Below are 21203 nucleotides of genomic sequence, written 5' to 3' on the forward strand. Positions count from 1 at the left end.
TAATGCTTAAATTCAACAGACTTACTTGCTTAACTTTAAGCATGTGTTTCCACAGACTTTACCACTCATTCTCCTGACACAAGGACAAAATAGCATAGAATCATTTAGGTTGGAAAAGACCCTTAAGATCATCAAGTCCAACCGTCCATCTAACTACCAAGTCTACCTCTAAACCATGTTCTTAAGTGCTACAGCCACACGTTTCTTAAATACCTCTAGGGATGGCAACTCCTCCACTGCTCTGGGTAGCCCATTCCAATACCTAACCACCCTTTACATGAAGAAATTCTTTCTGATATCCAATCTAAACCTCCCCTGGCACAATTTCAGAACATTTCCTTGTGTCTTTTTGTCTTTAGCCAGCTACACACCAATCATCTGACTGCTTTTGCTATGTTTTGGAGAACAAAAATAAAGTTAGAACTTGTTACCTTGTGGACAGAATTCAGCATAGTTGCCTCCAGTTCAACCAGCCATTTTTCAACTTGACCTCTGGCTTCAGATGTTGAAATTGTCTGCGTGAGTTCCACAGTCTCTCCTTCACTACTTTTAATGTGTGTAATATCTAGTACATCAGTAAACTCTACTCTTGCAATTCCTTCAAAACACTTTTTCAGGTGAGGTTGTACTCTAGAAAGCAAAAGGAGTAGTATTAGACAGCTTCTGACATTGTTTTCCTTGCCAAACTTACAAAATAAGATATAATTTTAAAAAAATAACAATTTAAAAGAATTTACTTAAAAGACAACTTCAAGTTTGTTAAATAGAAGTCTATCCTCAACAATAATTCTTGTGTATAAACACCCTAAGATGCCTTGCTAATACCACACTACTTTTTGAGTTTCACTTTTTTTTTTCCTCCTCTGCTCATGGTGAAAGCTATCTTGCTTAACAAGATTGCTTCTGCAGGAACCTTTATAGAGTTAATTCTATTCAGTACTAAATGGACTTTTGCAGTGTAACCTTGACTGAGGCTGAGGAGTCAAAATCTCAGAGTGTTAGAACACTGAAAAAAAAAAAAAGAAATACTTCCACTAGGACTGCACCTAAAAAGGAAAAACTCTAGTTAGCTGCGTATAGATCACATATGATCAGCTTTCCACTGGGAAAAAACAGGTATGCTAATTTGATGAATTATTATTTGGACTTCTGATTTTCCTGAAAACCAGTGTACAGAAAGGTTAATACTTTAGAAAACAAAGCTGAATTTAGCTACCTGTATTAAAAATTACTCTGCATTTGCCTATCATAAAATCTAACCAAGTACAATCTTAATACCATAGCTGTCAGGAAAAAAAAAAAATATAAGCCTCTGTATACACACACACTGAGTCACAGATGCATCTAGTGAATATTACAGTACCGGGTAGGATCTTTGGTCTCTGAAAGAATCTCAAGGAGTTCATCATTGGATAAAAAAAAGAATCTGGGAAAAAACAGACGTTTCTTCTCTAGGTATTCATTAAGTCCCTTGAGAATGACTTCCAGAAATTCATTGCACTTTCTCAGTTTTCCCAACATGTTGTCTATTGTTACTACTGTCAGCACATGTTTGTCCTGGAAAAGAAATAATTCCAGATAAAATGTTAATGCCTTCTCAAGTAATTCACTACACAGCACTTCAGGAAATGTCTTGAGCAAAAATATTTTTTATTTCAAATTCTGCTTTACTCAAACTATTGCCAGGGTCACAATTTACTAACCTTCACTGTCTGACTTCACTGGGAAAGTAGTTAGGTTAAGTGTAACAAATTATACTTTAACTTTTTACTGTAGCACCTGAATAACACAAAGATATATCACTGGATAAACACTGAGTTTTGTGTATTTATACACTGTGTAGATGACAAAATACAGATCTTTGCTAGTGCTTTTCAAATTAACAGTATCACAGTATCACAGATTTCTAGGTTGGAAGAGACCTCAAGATCATCGAGTCCAACCTCCGACCTAACACTAAGTACTCCACTAAACCATATCGCTAAGCTCTACATCTAAACGTCTTTTAAAGACCTCCAGGGATGGTGACTCCACCACCTCCCTGGGCAGCCCGTTCCAATGCTTAATAACCCTTTCGGTAAAGAAGTACTTCCTAACATCCAACCTAAAACTCCCCTGTCGCAACTTTCGCCCATTCCCCCTCGTCCTGTCACCAGGCACGTGGGAGAACAGACCAACCCCCACCTCTTTACAGCCTCCTTTAAGGTACCTGTAGAGAGCGATAAGGTCGCCCCTGAGCCTCCTCTTCTCCAGGCTGAACAAGCCCAGCTCCCTCAGCCGCTCCTCGTAAGACTTGTTCTCCAGACCCCTCACCAGCTTGGTCGCCCTTCTCTGGACTCGCTCGAGCACCTCCATGTCCTTCTTGTAGCGAGGGGCCCACAACTGAACACAGTACTCGAGGTGCGGCCTCACCAGAGCCGAGTACAGGGGGACAATCACTTCCCTAGACCTGCTGGCCACACTGCTTCTTATGCAAGCCAGGATGCCGTTGGCCTTCTTGGCCACCTGGGCACACTGCTGGCTCATATTCAGCCGACTATCAACCCTCTCTAACCTCTCATTTGAAAAGAATATAAATGCTTAGAAAAGCTAACGATTGAGTTGAAAGTTATCTCAATTAATACAAATGCAAAATGAGTTTTTTTTCAAAAGATGTAAAGATTGCCAGGCTAAGAAGCCTGAAAGGCATGCAGTTGTCTGAACATCAAGTTCTGGCAGATAATGTACTTTATGACCGATTTATAGCCTAATCAGCAGTATATTTTTTAATCTTTCTTACCAAGTATGGGATTTTGGTAGCAAAATGAGAGAGACATTGCAAAGTAGAAAATTATGCAAATTTATGACCGAGGAAGTCTAACCAAGAAAATGCTTATATTTAGTTCTAGGGTGGGCTTGGGTTCATGTATGACTGAATTTATTCTAGTTCGGTTCTAGTTCAGGCCCATACTAGTATATCAACTGACTTGCTAACCATGAATTGATTCAAACTCACTCATGTTGCAATACATATTGTTCTATAAGGTACAGGGGAGTGATTAATCCCAATCCCCAATCCCCTGCTAAGGAAAAAAAAAAAGACACTGCTATATATATAACTAAACAATGAGAAACACCAGAGATGAGTAGCGAGAATTTCAAACTAATCTATTTTTGAGGACTTGTAAGAATTCCTACAGTAGCAACACAGAACACGGCAGCAATGCAGAAAATCAAAGATGTATCAAGACTATTTCCACTAGGAACAGTTTTGTCAGAGCCCATTACAAATACAGAATGCCTCACTCAAAAAAGTCCCTGATAGGGTTTGCAGAACAACACAGTATCACAGGGCAGGAGCTTGGTGACTCAGGTTGCAAGGACAGATGAGGAGAAACAAGCTACACTGTTGTGCAAAGCTCAAAAGGTATCCATGACAAATAAATCCCTCATAGGGTGACAATGCACATTTGGCCTAGTAACCTGACTGCTGTTCAGCTTCAGTTTGGAGAATTCAAAAATAAATTCCAAGTTTGGTTTCAGTTCAAAAACTTATAACATTTTTAAATGATTTGCAATTTGCTTTCAGCTTTGGTTCAATTCCTTGCTCATAAAACACATATACTTCTAAATTACTAAATAAATAAATAAACATAATTTTATGTTTATCTAATTAATCTTCATGGAGGTGTACCTCTATAACACAATAATCAGTGTTCTTTTGTACATAAAATACATTTACCTGCTGTTACTTGCCTCTTGCAACATACTAAACCAGAACAAACTAAATAAGTACTTACTCTTTTCATCTATACATAGATAATTAAGCTGTCAGCACACAAATACAATTAGTCATTTGTTTTTATAAAACACTTTGTAATGCATAACTAGCACATAACTATATGTTGCCAACAGAAAGAGGTTTTGTTTCCTTTCTTAGCGTGTTTATAATCAGCAAATTGTAAAAGCACAGCTGATCGAGCTAATCAAAGCCATTTTGCCAGTGTTATAAATGGATTCTTCCTGCTTGGTTATTATTTCCTATAAGAAAAAGATAAGTAGGGAGAAAATATATATATATATAAACATAGATTTCCAGTTTATGGTTCTGCTAAGACACAGAGGAAAAAAAAAAGAAAAAAAAGAATGTCGTAACTCAGTCTTTCAATACATCAGTATCAGTTGTTATACCAATTTGAGGAAAAAAAACATATGAGGAAAACAGTGTAAATCAAGTTTATGAAAACAGTTTGGATAGCCTGCTGAAAGACCATCACTATCTCCAGTTTCTAAATATAATTTTTAAGATATCACAGGTTGCAGCCTTGGAATTTTTTTCTTGGAATTTTTTTTCTTTCTTCCTCAAAAAAAAAAAAAGAAATGCTTCCATATTCTAGGGTTGGTTTGATGTTTTTGTTTTATTTTACTTTATCTCAAGTGGAAAATAAGTCACTAAATATTTTACTCCTTATTAATATGCTTTACTTAAATTAGGTATTTAAAATGAATGAATAATATATGATTATTCAAATCGGTGATGAAAAGCTAAGCAAATAGAAGGAGCATTTTGATTCCTTTCACAGCAATTTTATAATACAATGGCATATAAATGCAAAAAGTCATGAACAGTCTCAAGTTAGCATTATGCTTTAAGAAAGACCATTCATATTGACTGGAGAAGAGTATTCTTTTAAGCTATAAGATGGAAACATTGCATTTGTGGAAACAGAGTGCCATCTTCTGGAAAATAAGGCCAAGTTGCTTAGTGCAAATAAACTTAGACTGTTAAACTATTATTCTGGTATTTACACTCTCCTGTACAAGCAAAAGTTGATCCTGTTTTCTGCCAGATATGATACATCACATTCAAAAAATAATTCAAATTTGATTAGAACTGAATATCTAAATTAGAAGATTTTCTTTAGATCATTCATCAGATACAATGTTCAGAAATATAATAATCAATACAATTCTGAAATTCTTGCCCTTTTTTATTTTTACTTGGTTCTTACCCAGAGCAAATACTTCTGATTTCAGCTTTATAGCTTGATGGAATAAATTTCTGATTTTTCTTCTAAATCAGAAGAGGGAGAAGGAGAGAAAGACCATGAGGGATGGGGTTGGGGAGAGAAAGAGTGCATGTGAGAAGCAGAAGAGAAGGTGAGGGAGAGAAAGGTGGAGAGGGAGAAAAGATATAGAGAGAGAAGAGGGTGGAGGAGAGAGAGGCAATGGCAGGAGGGAGAAAGAAGGGCAGGGAGAGAGAGAACACGAAGAAGATCAGAGAGAAGAAAGAGAGAAAGGCAGGGAGGGAGGGAAAGAGAAAAGCAGGGAGGAAGGACACAAAAGGCATACAGAATGAAAAATAACTTTATCTTTAAGCGATAGAGGAGAATTGCCAGGAAATAAAACAAGTGGTTCCTTTGTATATTACATTATGAATTCTTACATTAAAAACATATCTGCAATCTGAAAAAACTTCAGACCAAAATCTTTTTGAGTGACTGCTTCAGCATTTCTCCTAATAATATAAAGGATCTTTGAAGGTTCTGCAAAAGTATGAGAGTTAAAAATGCAATTTTTCAGTTTTTCCTTCAACCAATAAACTTATGCCCTGCCCTGGGCCTCAAATCAGCAGAACTCAGAGATCTTTTCAAGTTTGTTGAGCAGTTTAGTAAGCACAGTTAAAAATAAAAATGCACCATCCTAATAGAAATGTCCATATTAGGGAACTTACTCAGAGTGAACGCAGAACCATGCCTCTTTCAGTTCTTGCCTCTTCTCCTCCTAGTACCACCCCTTTGCTAGATGCTATTGCCCTCTTAGCAAAGGCAGCAGAAGAAATCATACAAGTATTCTTCATCCAGTTGGCCTGGCAAATGCAGCCAATCTAACCTGGCCCTAGGCTAGATTTCTAACAAAGAGCATTCATGCAATCTCAATTGATCCTAGTAAACATGGTAACTTCCAGAAAGGATCAAATAACACACAGATTCACAAGACCAGAATATTTTGAACTGGCAGACAAGTGTAGTGATTTTGTCCAACAACTGCCTTATGTATTCATTTTTAATAGATCATACCAGGATTTTTGAAGGAAGTTGAACATCATTGGTTTAAAGTTACAGAGATGTCTCTACCATTCCATATGCGAACAAACGACATTGTCTCAAAACAACAACTAGTATAAAATTTAATTGATTCATCAGTGAAGACCATGTCACTTGACCTACAGTGCCAGGATCACCTTTGCTATGTTACTTTGTTTTGTATGTGTTTAATTTTAGTCCCTAGTATAGAACATGGCTTGAGAGATGAGGCTGGAAGAGATTAAATTCTTCAGCTTGGTTAAAAGGAAGTTAAGGTAGAATTTAACTGTAACCAGCAACTATTTGAACTGCAATCAAAAATAAATAAATAAATAAATCATAAAAATACACAAATAAAAAACAGATTCAATTTCTTTTCAGTGACAGTTAGGCAACAAGAGACACCAAGTACAAATATTTCCTTAGGATGTTCAGCTTGCATATTGAGAAAAAATTATTTGCTAGGGAGGTAGCACAATGCTAAAGTCTCTGGAGATAACCTCCAAGGAATCCCTGTCCTTGGAGGTTTTCAAAACTTGGCTAAACAAAGCTGTGGCTGACCTGATCTAGTGTTGGCAAAAGTTCTGCCTTAAACAAGAAGTTAGACTAGCTGAACTCCAATGGTCTCTCCCAAGTAATGCTTCTATAATTCTGTGTGAAACAGTTCTACAAAATAATTTTAAAAGGAATCTAAGAAAGGGGGCTAAAACAAAACAGACTACTGTGCTATCAGAAGCAATTTTCTAGTATACACTACTAATTCACTCTGTATCCTTAAGATAGTGGCACTTACCTGAAAAGTTGATTTCATTAAGTCTTTCCATGTTTTAAACACAGTAGTGAATTGTCTACTTTCCTCAGGCATCTGAGCCATGATATCTGGAGAACTGAAAATTGGCTCCAAATAAAGCCAAGTAGCTTGAACCTTCAGCCATTCATCCAGGATCTCCTGTACCAACAACAACTTTCCTTCCCATTCCCTGTAAAACAGTATTAGTTCAAATGCATGAATTGATGCTTCCAGTATAACATTTCTCTCACACGGCTAAGACATTTTTGGCAAGCTGTAAATTCAGGAGCAAGTGTAACAGGCAAAAGTTTTAAGATTTCAATGGAATATCGCATATTCATCTAGCCTGTTAGGCAGATTTCCTGCATAACAATGTCCACACATTTCTGGAACTGGATCATCTGTTTGCGTTTGAACTACCTTTTTTTAAGGTTGACTGTAGGATTTCACAAACTAGGTTAATCTAATAAAAAGACCAACAGTATCAGTGAATAAACTTAGTGTGTGCTTTAGTGTGTAGTAGTATCTGGACAAATTCACTTCAATTCATAGACATTAAGTATGCGATCTGGTTGTTGGCATATGCCAATCACTAGATGACTATGTCTAATTTTTTGCTAGGTTAGAAAGGTTGAAATGGCAGAAGAAAGCCATGAAAGTAACATGAACTCTTAAATCAAAAATAAGTAGATATTGTCCTAAGATGACATTTGGTTTTAACTAAAAGATTTCAAGTAATAGATAGTCCAAGTGCCAATTTAAGCCACTTAAACCATTACGTTTTATTTCTAACTTCAAATTCCAAATGTGAATGTTGAATAAGCCTGTTGATAGATCAGATACACAATATTAAAATTCGATATCTATTCAATCTTCAGTCCTTTAGTCTATCATTTTTCTGAGTCTCCTCAGTTCTTCTGAGTTCTTCATCATTTAAGATCATTAACTCCATCCTTTCGCTATCTCAACAACATCACAGACGTGATATTATCAGTTCCCTAATGCCACTGGTATTCCTAACTCACATACGCAATCAATTTGAAAATAAGTAAATAAATAAATTGTCCTATAACAGGTACATATATTTTTCCTTCCTGTATAGAAACAGTGCATCATTTTGCAACTCTCATTCCACTGGAAAGTGCAGATGGAAATATTATTAAAGGTGCACACTGTTAACATACATAGTGTATGAAAGAACTATGACAGTGATTTTCTCAACACTACCCATGGGCTGCACTGAATTCTGCAAAATGAAACCCGTGAAAACACGTTTAACTTCTTCATTCACTCATTCACCCACCACAGATTCTAACCAACAGACAGATTTTCTTGCATATACCTTCTTCTTTACCCAAAGTCCCTCTTTCATCTTTTAGTTATTGGCATTAGTACATCATTTCTGATGATCTTTTCTACCAAAAGGCAGAGAAAAATGCAGCTTTCAAAGAGGAAAATTAGCCAGGTTAGTTAATTTGTTTACACCTAAGATAAACAAAAATGACAACAAGGAATTTGGAAACCTCGCTGGCAGGAATCCAGAATTCTACATGTTTTGTAGGGCTATATAGAAAGCAACCATTGGGTAATCACCCAAATCTCAAACGCTAAAGTACTTGTAAGACTTAGTACTTAAGTACTTACTAAGAGCCTTGTACTCTTACAAATGCTGTCAGTTGATAAAGCAAACAAACAAGTCAAGTGAAACTACTGTGGTGTGTTTATTCTTTTGCTAAACATAATAATAGATAAAAACTACTATTTTACATTAATAAAGAAGGAACATTCATACTACAGTGCAGTAGTAGTTAGAGAATTAATACTGGAATGTACATATACGTACATTTAAGTATGTGTTCATATTTATTGAATACGTGCTGAAATCTGAAATAGCTTTTTTGCATGCTAATGGAGTTTGAAGGTACTTATACAGCTAGATAATTATAGCCAAACTTTCTATGAAATATTTTTATTTTTCCACAATTTGACTATGTCTGGGGAATTTAAGAAGCAAGTAAAGGATTTACTGAGGAAAGAGACAAAATCAAATTAAAACCTGTGCTAAACGATGGAAGTATAAAATTTTTAACATATAAAGATGTTTTGGACTGTATTCTTCTGCATTAGAATAAATAATATCTTTCACTGCTTTCCTGGATTTGTCTTGTTGTCATTTTTCTGCCTCTCCCTTACAAAAAGGATAACATTTTTAATTAACATTTGTAATGAACAGCTAAAAGATTTAGTAGCTTTAAAAATCATGTACAAAGGCATGTACAAAGGTTAATCTATATTTTCTTAGTTCACAGTCTTTCATTCTGTAACTCAAACATATATTATGCGGTTAAACAAAGGTAATATTATATATCTGGAACCTTCAGTACCAGAGCACGTTAAAATGTTTTGCAGCTTCTCCAATACATTATCACTTTCCATATAATTAATTAAAAATAAAAATGTTCTTTAAATGGCAATTAATGTTTTTTTCTGACATGTACAGAATACTTAGCCCTGTAAAATGAGATTAATTTACTGCTTAAGGAGGAGAGACAAAAACATTTGAAGGCCCTATGCTTTAGATTAACCAGAAAATATCATTTCTTATTTAGTAAAATCACTTGGTGACTCTCTATTGGAGAAAAAAAAATTACCTTATTCTTTTTTCATAATGCTTAATGAATGGAGAACCTCTCATGGTCTGAGTTTTGACAATGTGATCATCCAATAACATCTGAATATCGTCTACAGACGACAAAATATGGGTTCCTGTTTCTCTGTAGGCAAGAAGAGTGAACTCCATTTGATCCCATTCAGAAATCATTTTTGTTAAAGCTTTCTCAAGTGAATATTCTTTGCTGGCTGTTTCACTGATGGTCTCAAACTTTTCCAGGAATGGTTCAAGGCGCAAGTTAATGTATGACAAAAGATTTGAGTCTTCAGAAGGAGAAAGAGGTAAACCAGCAATTTTTGACATCTCTTCCCAGTGCCTTTCTTGCAAACCGGGATTGCAAATCACCTGGATTAGAGGAATGTGGCTTTTGAATTCCTCTACTTTTGATTTAACCTGTTGTGTTATTGCTAGTGCATTTGGAGAACTGTGGAAAGCTTTTTCTAGTTTATACAGTCCATGCCAGTAGTTTCCTACATCTACCTCTACTTTGTCTGGATTCACTTCCGTAAATGATCCCTCTATCCAGTTTTTGTGTTTTCTGTTGAATTCAACAGTCATATCATACAGACGAAGATATGGAACAAGAGCATTCCGTATTGTTTTATGCTGAGGGTACTGAGATACTGGCCATCCAAAGGCATCTTCTTCTGCATTAAACTGTTCAATCTGTTGGGAGATAATTGAGGTGTGAAATATAAGCCAAGCTATCTGTGATATCAAGTCCTTACCACAGGGATTAGAGAGGTTTTCTAGTATCATCAACAAGCATCAGACTGAGTTTTGAGTTAGTAAAACAGTCCATTATTTAACTGCTGCTATGGACTGCAGTTAAAGCAATCTTTAACACTGACAGCTCAACATTCATGGTAGTCAATAGAGGACTACAGCTAGAAGTTTAAAATAGTATCTAGCATTCCTCTAAAATTTGCATTAGCATGGATTCAGTAACAGAGAGGAAGAAACAATAAGCATTAGGAATTGTACTTCACAGAACATAAAATTAGAATTTCTGTATAAATCTACATGAACTTAATCCACTCTTTCACTGTGCAAAACACTACTGCATTAACTCAAGATCACATAGCAACAATTTATTTTGCTCAGTAAATTTGCTGTTTAAATCACAAATCATGCAAAATATTTCATAACTGAATTAGAAATTACTGCATTAGTAAGTAAACTGTTGGCTCTGATAACACAAATATACAATTTATACTATTAGACTAGTTCAGACTATAATCTGTACCTTATCAGCAGCAAGATCCAACTTTGTATTTAATGCTTGAGCTTTCTTCAAATATTTGTTGACTTCTTGAACATCTCCAAACATGTTAAGTTCTTCAACCTGCTTAGAGTAGCTTTTCAGTTCCTCAACAAATTGTTCACGGCATATCTAATTGAACATCAAACAACATTATTATGAAGAAAATCACAATAAATTTAACCTTCTGTAAAAAGGAGGAATAACTATTCTGATTTGCTATGTATCATACACAGCCAGTATGCTAATAACAGAAAGATAAATTCAGATCCCTAGTATATCACAAATTAAAATACAATAATAGGATTAATCAAATGACAAATGGAGCTAAACATTTTCACAAGACAGAGGTATGTCTCTTGTCTCAAAGCCACACAGTTCAAGGAGAGCTTTTTCCTCATATATACCACTTTACAACACGCATTTCACACCAATTATCAACAGTGGTTAGTGTCTGAAACCAAGCATCAGACCATACAAAACAATAACATGTTCCAAGAAAACGCAGCCTATGCTGCACATTTATTTGTAATACAAGAACAATTAGCAGCTCCTTCTTTGAATGTATTGCATAAACGTAGAAACATACTATCTTAAAATATGTATGATCTAAGACAAAATGATCATGAAACTAGGGAGCACAAGGAAGCCAAAAAGCAGACCGCTATGCAGGCAGTAACCGTGACACATCAGCAACCTAATCATTAGCAATCCTTTTAGAGACACCCCAGAACTTAGAAACTTTAACAAACTGTAATGTAAAAGCCTAGTAAATCTAGTGAAAAATAGTAACAGAGATAAAATACATGCGAAATGTAACAGAAAAAAAAAAAACTACAAAAAAAACAAAATAGAATAAAGATGCATTTATGTTATAAAACTAATATATTTGACATTATCCTAACAGCAAAATCACAGTTTTTTTTTTTTAAGATTTTTTTATTATTATTTTTTAGGGACCTATAATAGAAATTTCAGATACTGCTATTGACTCCAAAGGGACTGCTCATGCACATAAGCCAAGCCACAAACATGCCTTTTAATGGAGCTGAGTTCTACTGTTTCACATACAGACAGCTTTCATCAACACTGATTGAAATTCTGTAACCAAAGAGCTTTCAGAATCCAAAATACGAGATGTGACTTGTATTGCAGAATTCATGGATATGTTAAAAGTGAGCAGGTGGAAAACAGACAAAAATTAGTTAATATCAAGAATAATACAAAATCTTTACTGCAAACTTTTTAGAATATATAGGAAAATAAAGGAGATTATTCCATCCAATATCATTTAATGTCCTATATGTCATTAAAAATTAAAATTTTTTTAAATGTCATTACAAACCTTAAGACCATCTTGAAATTGTTCTGTCTTTTCTTCTATTATTTTTCTGTGCTCTTCAAAGATATCTGGCATTCGTGCATTCCACTGAAAAACATTCTTGTTCAGTCGTATGTCTGCTAGTGAAAAGCTGACATGTTCTATCAGGAAAGCAACACAATTTACAGCATTCATTAATTTCTGCTGCAATTCAATCATGTCTTGTGTTTCTATTTTCCGTATACAGGCCTGGGAATAGAAATTAAAAGGAAAGATATTTTACATAAATTAATCCCAAAAGAATCGCTAAATAAATTTTAACTTGAAAAGCTAATTTTTTACTTTTTTATTATTTTATGTAATAAATTTGGAAAAACATGATCTGAAAACTGTTTTCTTTGGAGCAACATGGTACTAGCTACTTTTACAGTACATAACTTGTTATACATAATTTGTTAAGACAGTTGCCTTACTAGATATTATACTGAATAAAACTTAAAAGAATTGCTGATACTATATGCACAAATCTTTGGACTAACAGAAACCAATCCAGACAGGCTATTGTAAGTGTCGCAAATTTGGGTAAGAAGGCAGGACGTACTTCAGAAAGGGAAGCACTGGATGGCCCAGTTAAGATTAGGTCTTCCCTAGAAGGATATAAAGAATATAGACAACTACTGTATTGTTCATTGTGATTAAAATAAAACTTACGCTGTTCTTTCAAATCTCAACAGTTGACAGCATAGCAGGCTGATACATGTAGCATTCTGTATGGTACTCTTAACAGAGCAGCAATTCAGACATGTTTAAATAATAAATCTGTAACTACATGCTCTGAAAGCCTCTAAAAGAGCAGCATCAGTAAAAACATTGGCTAGTTGGACGGACAATAGCATACCAGTATATATAAAAACTACTTGATATCAATTGAAGATACAGAAAAATTTAATATGATGACACTGTGAAAACACTGGAAACATTTTTAGGTAGGGATAAACTGTCCAGTAAACCCACACTTCTGCTCTTTTTTAACAGTAGTTTTTATGCATCGAAGTATACTTATTGCTATGGATCTAGAGAACATTGGCCTATTAAAAGAATACCCCAAACAGAGACTGATGCATCTCTTCAGCAATGATGTGGGAGAACTGTTAGAAGGGGTCTGATGCTGGTAAAATATTACATGCTACACGTTAGAACTTGCAATTTTTTCTCCTCCAACACAAAAGTGTAGTATTAAATGTATGTATCTTAAAGACACCATAGTCTCAGCACAGATTCCAACTTCTAAACATTTTACTTTTTACTTGAAAAAATTATTCCCCTTATATCCTGTGTTCAGCTTCACTGTAGCAGTTCAAACCACTCCGATCCAAATTTAGCCAACCACTCAGGCATCCAAATCATTTTAAGCACACATCTACATTCCACACATTTAAAATCAAGCACATACATCAGAACTTAGCTGAACAGCAAGAGACTAAGACATGTTATGTTTTAAGTGTGTATGCAAGTGCTTTGCTGAAGGATACTCTCTATATGGCATACTCTATATGCCATATTATGGCAGTCAAGATGATCTGCTGCATAACAGTCCCTGGGACAAAGGTCAGACTGACAGGCCTGTAATTCCCTGGATCCTCCTTCCTGCTGTCCTTGTAGATCAGAGTCTCATTGGCTAACCTTCTGTCAAATAGGAACCCCCTGGTTAGCCAGGACTGCTGGTAAATTACTGACATGGGCTTGGCAAGCACTTCTGACAAATCCTTCAGTACTGTTGGGTGAGTCCTGTCCAGCCCCATAGACTGATGAACATTCAAAACATGGAGGAGGTCACTTACAGTTTCCCATTGAATTATATAGGCATCATCTTGCTCCCTGTCACCATCTTCCAACTCAGAGAACTAGGTACCCTGAGAACAATTGGTTTTACTAATGCCTTTTATGCCTCAGTAATTATCAAGTACTTTACAGCATGCCTATGCATGACACTGTGAATGAATTTCATGTGTGGTGCTCTCTCCAACCTTACCAGAAGCTTTTTTATTCTAGTCAAAGCAGTGGCTTTTTGGCCAACTTCTTATCAAATCTGATTAAACCATCATTATTTTTACCTCATAACATGGCTGACAAAGAGCTCATACTAGAATCATCAGCTCTGCCATTTTCTTGTACAATACTTGTGCTCATGACATTAGTATTATCTTCAAGCCAGTTTCTCTGTAGTAATCTTTGTAAGCCACTTGCCCATTTCACGATGGGTAGGTTAGTTAAAAATAGATATTATCATCTGTAAAACCATTTATTCGTGGATTTGTGTAACACTGAACACACAAACAGCAATACATCATAACACGCTGAAAGTGAGAGTGCCGCTGCAAACCCCTTTACACTGTGGAACAACCAATCTTCCCTCAGGACACCTCATGTATGCACATGACACAAAACCCTCTGATAAACAGACCAAGTGAGGGCACCAGTGTCAATCTATATATTAAATATTGTTAAAGATTAATTTCTTTCTCATGTTTTAGATAAAAAAACAAGCGAGTTCTAGTATTTCCTTCATACACCCCAATGGATTGTGTTGTACAACCCCTGGGCTCCACATACCCTACTCTGAAGACTATTGCGTTACAGGGTTTTGGTCCGAACCTACTGGCACTCTTTTCAGCAATGCCACAGGACAAGTGACAGCAGAGACAAAGGACTGTTCCAAATAGGTAGTCCGATTGCAAGCATGATGTTCTGGCGGGGAAAAGAGTTTGGCTGTATATATGAGTCAGGCTAATCACATTTAGCCAAATGTGATATCCCACATGTCACGGCCAAAGATGATCTGTCCTTTGTTATTTTGTAATAAAGATACAGCACTAGTGACTTTAACAGGTCCAGAATCACACACATAATGTGAGCAACTTGCATATGCTACTACTCAAGGACAGAGTAATAGTATTGGTAACTACTTCTTGCTTGGACTCATTAAAAAGGAGAGAGTACCTTAAGTTCCATTAGTTCCTGCGTATTAGATGGAGTAGTAAGGGCTTTTTCCGATATTCTCTCAAACTCATCACACAGTCTGAAAAATATATAAAATAAACTATTCAGTGTGTGTTTTGCTTTAACCACCTTTAGACAAATCACATATAAAAGCAAAAATGAGATTAATGTATGCTTTAAGGGTTATAAAAGTTCAACAGTGGAAGCAAAATTGAATACATTTCAATTACAATACATTTCAATTTCAATACATTGACATGTTTTCAGTTTGACAGTTACCTCACACTTATGTCTTGATGATCTTTGAACATTTTTGCAATAACTTTTTCACAAATATTATCTGCTTGCTTTACCAAAGCATTTATTAATTCATCACAATGCAGCTCAAACATTCCTAGACGGAGATACTGCAACACAAATTTAAGTTAGCAGAATGTTGAACAGCTTGTACCTATTTTCCTTCACTATCTTAAGCAGAATGTCAGGGACCTCACCTAGGAATTTAGTCAAATCAAAAAATGCTCTTAAAACTTTCCAATGAAGAAAAGAAAGAAAAAAATATATAGTTATGAATAACAGTTCTTCTGTATGTGCATGTCAAAGTTTATATAAATTTTACTTCTATTGCTTTCAATCTTGACAATCTATAGCCTCATATAAGAAGGGCATCTATTCTCTGTAAGAGGAATATTGTCTGGTGAAATTACAGAGTTTGAGATGCATCCAAAATGTAATCTTGCTTTTCTCTTGGAAACACATGGATATGTGACATTTCTCAGGATTAAAAGGGGACTTTGCCTCCCAGGGAGTCTCAGAATCCAAGGCTTTCTTTGACTAGTGAGCAAGTGAGCTTGACTTCCATACACAGAAACCATCATGACAAGCCTGTAAGTACTAGTTTTTCCAGAACAGAGGTCAGCACTGAATGCTAGAAGAGAAACAGTTTACAGAAAACCACTTAAAACTTCGAATTGTTTTTCTGAATGTGAGAGCAAAGCATTCTTGCCACCTGTTTTTTGTCTCCTTATAGAGACAAAAAAGAAGTGGATCACGTTAAGGATCCTCTATCTGCCTTTGACGCTTGGAAGGAATTTGGGTTGGGATCAGACCCACTCTTTCTTTTGTGCCTTCACATCCAGGAGGAACATACTCTGAATGCCTTTACAAGTCCCCTAAGAACACCTAGTAAAAAGAACTATGTCTCACTGAAGTAGGGCTAGTACACCCCAGAAATACTAACTCATGAAAAAATATTTTTGTGAAAAGACTAATTTATTTCACTTTAATTATCTCACACCTAATTATTATCAAATTTGACATTCTTAGTACAAGATCAGTGTTAAAATTGTCCATATCTCTTTATGAATATTATTATAATTTACCTTCCTAGAAGTATATTTTATTTCCTTACTGAGTTTCTGGTATTTTATAATTTCCCCTTTCATTTCTTCAAAGGTATGTTCCTCGGTCAGGAATTGATCAATATCTTGTTCAGCTTGTTTGTTTATCAGGAAGCTATACTTATCATACAGCTTGAGATGTTTGACAGGTGCAATGCTTTCTTTGATAATTTCTTCTCTGATCATTTTCTTATGTTTGTCCAAGATCTCATCTAGTATAACAGGTTTCAAAACACTTGATGGAGACTCAGCTTTTGGCTTTGGGGAAAATAAACAAACACAAATATACCACATTTTCAAGTTACTTCAAGTTATATTTTTGCAGATCAGCTATATTTGGAAGATTAACAGGATAGAAGAAAAATCAATTAAATGTTACGTTAAAGTCTTTCTAATTAAAGTTTGACTACAAATTATATTTTTTATACACAGTAATTTAAATGCTACTCCCAATTTTTTTGAATCCTAGGTTATGGAACTCTGCCTCTAACAAGCAAGAAGTAAGTGCTGCTTCATCCAGAAACTCACAATTTTACATACTAGTCCAGCCCAAACAAATGCATCAACAATTTTAGTCAACATTGACTTTATTTTTCCAGGTTAGAACTATGGAAAACACTTTCCTGCAAACACTCAGAAGCTATAAAGCCTTGCTCCTGTGCATTTAAACATGTTTGAGATGTTTCTTTCCATTCATCTTTTCACAGCTTATTGATTAGTGCTTTTATAAAGAATAGCACTGCTATTCAGATTTTTGCTTGGTTGGTTATGCTTTTAAGCATATTAACAGAAATGTTGAGGGTTGGTATCTTTATTTAAAATTAAAGTTGGTGCTAAGTAGAAAAGGCAACAGAATCTCCAAATGATATTCCTTCGATAGAAATGTTCACCTTCCATAGCTCTCTGGGAAATGGTCAAGATGCACCACAGGTACGGTTCCTTTCACTCTCTCTAAACTAGAAAGTAAGGTTCCTACACTGAAAACAATATACAATTCCAAAGCAAATAGATTAAAAAAATATAATTTTAAATTATTTCACAAAATGTTTTTTACTTAACCTGGATTGTTTCCTGTTTGACCTAACACTTTAATCTGGTTAAATGCACAAAACAGGTAAAATTGAAACTGCTGTAAAATTATGGGTTTTTTTGTTTGTTTGTTTTTAATATAGTCTACTCAAGAGATTCTATATTTAAAATGACAATACCTTCCAGTGTCAAAATAGGAGATATTTCCAGAATCCTGCAAAAATATCTTTATAATTTGAATGCAACTTTTTTTTTTTTGTAGTATATAATACATTTGTAATAGCTGCTGTTGGAAAATAGCTGATGGCTTTTTATTTGCTTAGAAAATAGTGATTGGGCCTTCTGATAATAAAATTATTTCAAAATGTTCCAAATATCCTGAAAGGATATTACCATATTACTGTGAGCTCTGACAGTAAAACTATTCATTAAAATACCCACAAAGTAAATGTAGCAACAGTATATTAACAAAACAAAAACCATGAGGATTGTAATTTCTTACCCACTTAGAGAATAATTTGGTCTCAATTCTTGGTATATCACTGACAGCATTAATCATAACGGTATAGACATTCAGTAACATATCCTCATAGTCGTTAAAGTCACGTTCAAATTTAATACGGTCATTCTCAAGGGTTACCCTCAGTATGAAACCTGGGTGTTTGTAGGCTCGGACTGATTTCTAACAAAAAAAATAAAAGCAGTAAAATATTAGTTAACCTAAATCATGTAGAAAGTATCAAAGGATCATTAAGAATTACTCCAGCATATGCATCTTGAATTGTCAAGATTTTAACTGCATATGACAAATATTAATCTCAGTAAAAATACTTGTGCAAATTGGAAATACCTCTGATAAAATTAATGTAAAATGGATATTAAGATGAAATACAATATCATTTTTAGTTGACACAAGAGGCATCCTCCTTACACCAGTCAAAAACTTTTATGAAGTTGTTTGCACAGACCAACACAGAGTTGCTTTACATTAGCAACCCCCACAAGTGTAGGAATGTATGAAGGAGGAATGAAAACATATACTTCCACAGTATGATTCCTTACTTCCTTAGATTCTCTGCATATTTTTTCCTCGATATTTGGAGCCAGAGTTCTGTGAATATTTGAGGGCGAGGCTTTATTAACAAAAGCTAAACAAAGATCCAGTTACACTCCGAAACATCAAATATTAAGGGGAAATATTTATCTCCACAATAGACATGGTGTGAGTGCGAAAGAAACACTCTCTTGTTGCTTAGTTTTTTTGCCCAAGAACTAGTCTGCCAAAGCATGTAATAGGTACCTACTAATAGTAGAGAGAAGATAAACCTTTTTCACAGATGGGGATTATAGACATACCTCTATAGTTCTTGCAGTAGAACTGTGCAAGATGCCTGCGGCTTTTATACTAATGAATTCCTATTGTAAGTCTAACTAACTGTGGTGTTACTGCGTGTTACCAGATTTAAAATGCCAGTATTTCCTTTCTGACTTAAGTGTTTGTTTTTTAAACTCCATTTAATAAACAATGCATTTCTAAAATACTTGTATCTTTTTTTCCCCAAGAAGGCAAGCAGAGTTCATGCCTTTTTTTTTCCCCACAACTGAAATAAACAGGAAAAAAAAATGTAGGTACATAGATAAGCAATGTTTCTAGTATGAATATGAAAGACTACTTACTGCAGGTTGAACAATTAAATCTGTAAAGTCCTGAATAGAATGTACAAGTAAATGTTGCAGTTGATGAGTCATTAAAGTGGCAGCACAACTGAAGAAAGACTCTAATTTAGCAGTGCTGGCATTGCTGGGTATTTGTTTTCTTTTATTACCTTGGTAAAAGATTTTCTGTACTTCTGGAAGCCACCTTAAAAGAATACAATATTGCTAAGTTTTTCAAGTGATTATCATGTATAAACCTGTAGTTTTAAGTTAATTGCTGTACAGGTACATACTGCATGCATTCAAAATATGTTGCAGTATACTTGGGAAACTACTTTAATTTAATTAGCTCATACAGTAGTATCTTTACATTCAAAGGAAACGTCTCTGAAAATATTATCTACTATTATGGAACCATATTTAAAATATGTTTTTATATGTTTTATTTTATCTATTAAGATTAAATTGGTAAATTGCTTTCGTCTTCTATTTCTCAGGTAAACAGAAAACAGAAAGGCTTCACAGGCAGTGTAGTCCCAGGGGCTATGCAGTACCTTATGCAAGCCTTGTAACCTCAGTAGATGTTAAAATGTGAAAGCATTCCATGGGGAATTCTGCCCAGTCACCCTTAGTGAAAATGAAATTAGCTCTGGTACTGGAGGGAAACGGGAAGGAAGAAAGCACAGAGATGGGCAGATTTCAGTTAAGAACAAAAAGATATCTTCAAGGCCAGAAATGAAAAAATAAAAACAAAAAAAAACAATTCCATAGAATGACAAGGAAAAAAATTATTAGGGAATATAATAGTTTCAATAGTTTTCTTATTTAAATAAAATCCAAAATAGTAAAAAAGCAGTAATAAATAACTGCAGAAAACAATCATTATTGGTTAAAGAAAGATCAGATACATACAAACAATTCAGCAGTGCCACGAAATACCTAAAAAAGCAAAACAAACCCTAGTAATTTTGACACTTTGTTTGAAAATTTAACTGCAGCATATTGAGCACACTGCCAAGAAAACTGCCTTTCTTTTGTTTAAAATATGGATATACAGGTATTACGATACACAAACTTTTTTTTTTTAAACTTAGTGATAATCTCTAATGTCAATGAATCTCATTAATAGAACACTCTTTAGATGACTCATTTCATAAATGGCTAAAAACTGAAATAACAAAATCACCAATAGATATTGTACATAGGTACTGTTACTAGTCCAATACTAGGTTAATCTGAATTACTCCTATCGATACGAGGCACTTCTTTGTGTGAGGCAGGGATGGGGCAAGTTTTATTGCATAAAAAGTTCTATCACAATTTACTTTCTAATATGTCATGAATTGTTGATAGCAGCAACATTATACTTTCTCATTTGCTCATTTGTTGCTTCAGCATTCACTATTTTAGCTGTTTCCAATGGCCTGTTTTAGCCGTTTTCATTTTTTCCTTGAAAACTGGAAACAAAATTGGAGAAACTTTAAAAAGCAGACCTTCACTAATCTAAAATAGCTCCAAAAATCCTTTGAAGCAGACCAATTAGATGACAAGTCCTCAGAATAAAAGTGTTTCTCATAACAGACTAAAATGCATATATTGGTAAAATCCCTATAAGCAGCAAGCAAAATACATCACACCAAAATTCAGAATCAGAAAACTGCACAAATTATGATAATAAGCTCAATATTTACAAAGCACTTTTCAGACATAGGTCTCAAAGCATTTCATAACACCACATCTCTTTTTTTAAATACGTATTATTAAAAACGGTCATTCTTTCTCTCTCTACAAAGTTCAGATTTTCAAAAACACATGAAGAAATAAATTTCCCTGTAACTTAAAAAATATAGATACACTGGATCATACTTCCTAGATAGAATAGCTTTGGATTTTCCTATTTCCTGGATGACTTTAATCTGGAAAAATGAGAGTTCCTCAGCTTCCTGTTTATTGTGAAATATTTCCGTATCAAGAAGGCGTAAATTTCTGAAACAGAAATTAACATGAATA

At 34.7% G+C, this 21203-nt stretch overlaps 1 protein-coding gene across 4 annotated transcripts in view; it reads right to left on the reverse strand.

The window, feature by feature from the left end:
• Positions 1-21203, reverse strand: part of DNAH7 (dynein axonemal heavy chain 7) — a 105199-nt gene that overhangs the window by 73786 nt on the left and 10210 nt on the right. For 2 of the 4 annotated variants that reach the window (XM_083842973.1, XM_083842974.1), the window contains exons 9-20: positions 21060-21179; positions 19215-19398; positions 18040-18219; positions 16491-16766; positions 15388-15515; positions 15109-15187; positions 12133-12357; positions 10773-10919; positions 9507-10192; positions 6859-7045; positions 1364-1557; positions 432-630 (exon numbers count right to left, since the gene is read on the reverse strand). In XM_083842973.1, the coding sequence (XP_083699099.1) occupies positions 432-630; positions 1364-1557; positions 6859-7045; positions 9507-10192; positions 10773-10919; positions 12133-12357; positions 15109-15187; positions 15388-15515; positions 16491-16766; positions 18040-18219; positions 19215-19398; positions 21060-21179 (2605 nt within the window). Of the gene's footprint in view, positions 1-431; positions 631-1363; positions 1558-6858; positions 7046-9506; positions 10193-10772; positions 10920-12132; positions 12358-15108; positions 15188-15387; positions 15516-16490; positions 16767-18039; positions 18220-19214; positions 19399-19747; positions 19848-21059; positions 21180-21203 lie in introns of those variants that run through there. The other 2 variants (XM_083842975.1, XM_083842976.1) reach the window with 2 other exon arrangements.

The sequence above is a fragment of the Anser anser genome, assembly GCF_964211835.1.
Source record: "Anser anser genome assembly, chromosome: 6".
Taxonomy (NCBI): domain Eukaryota; kingdom Metazoa; phylum Chordata; class Aves; order Anseriformes; family Anatidae; genus Anser; species Anser anser.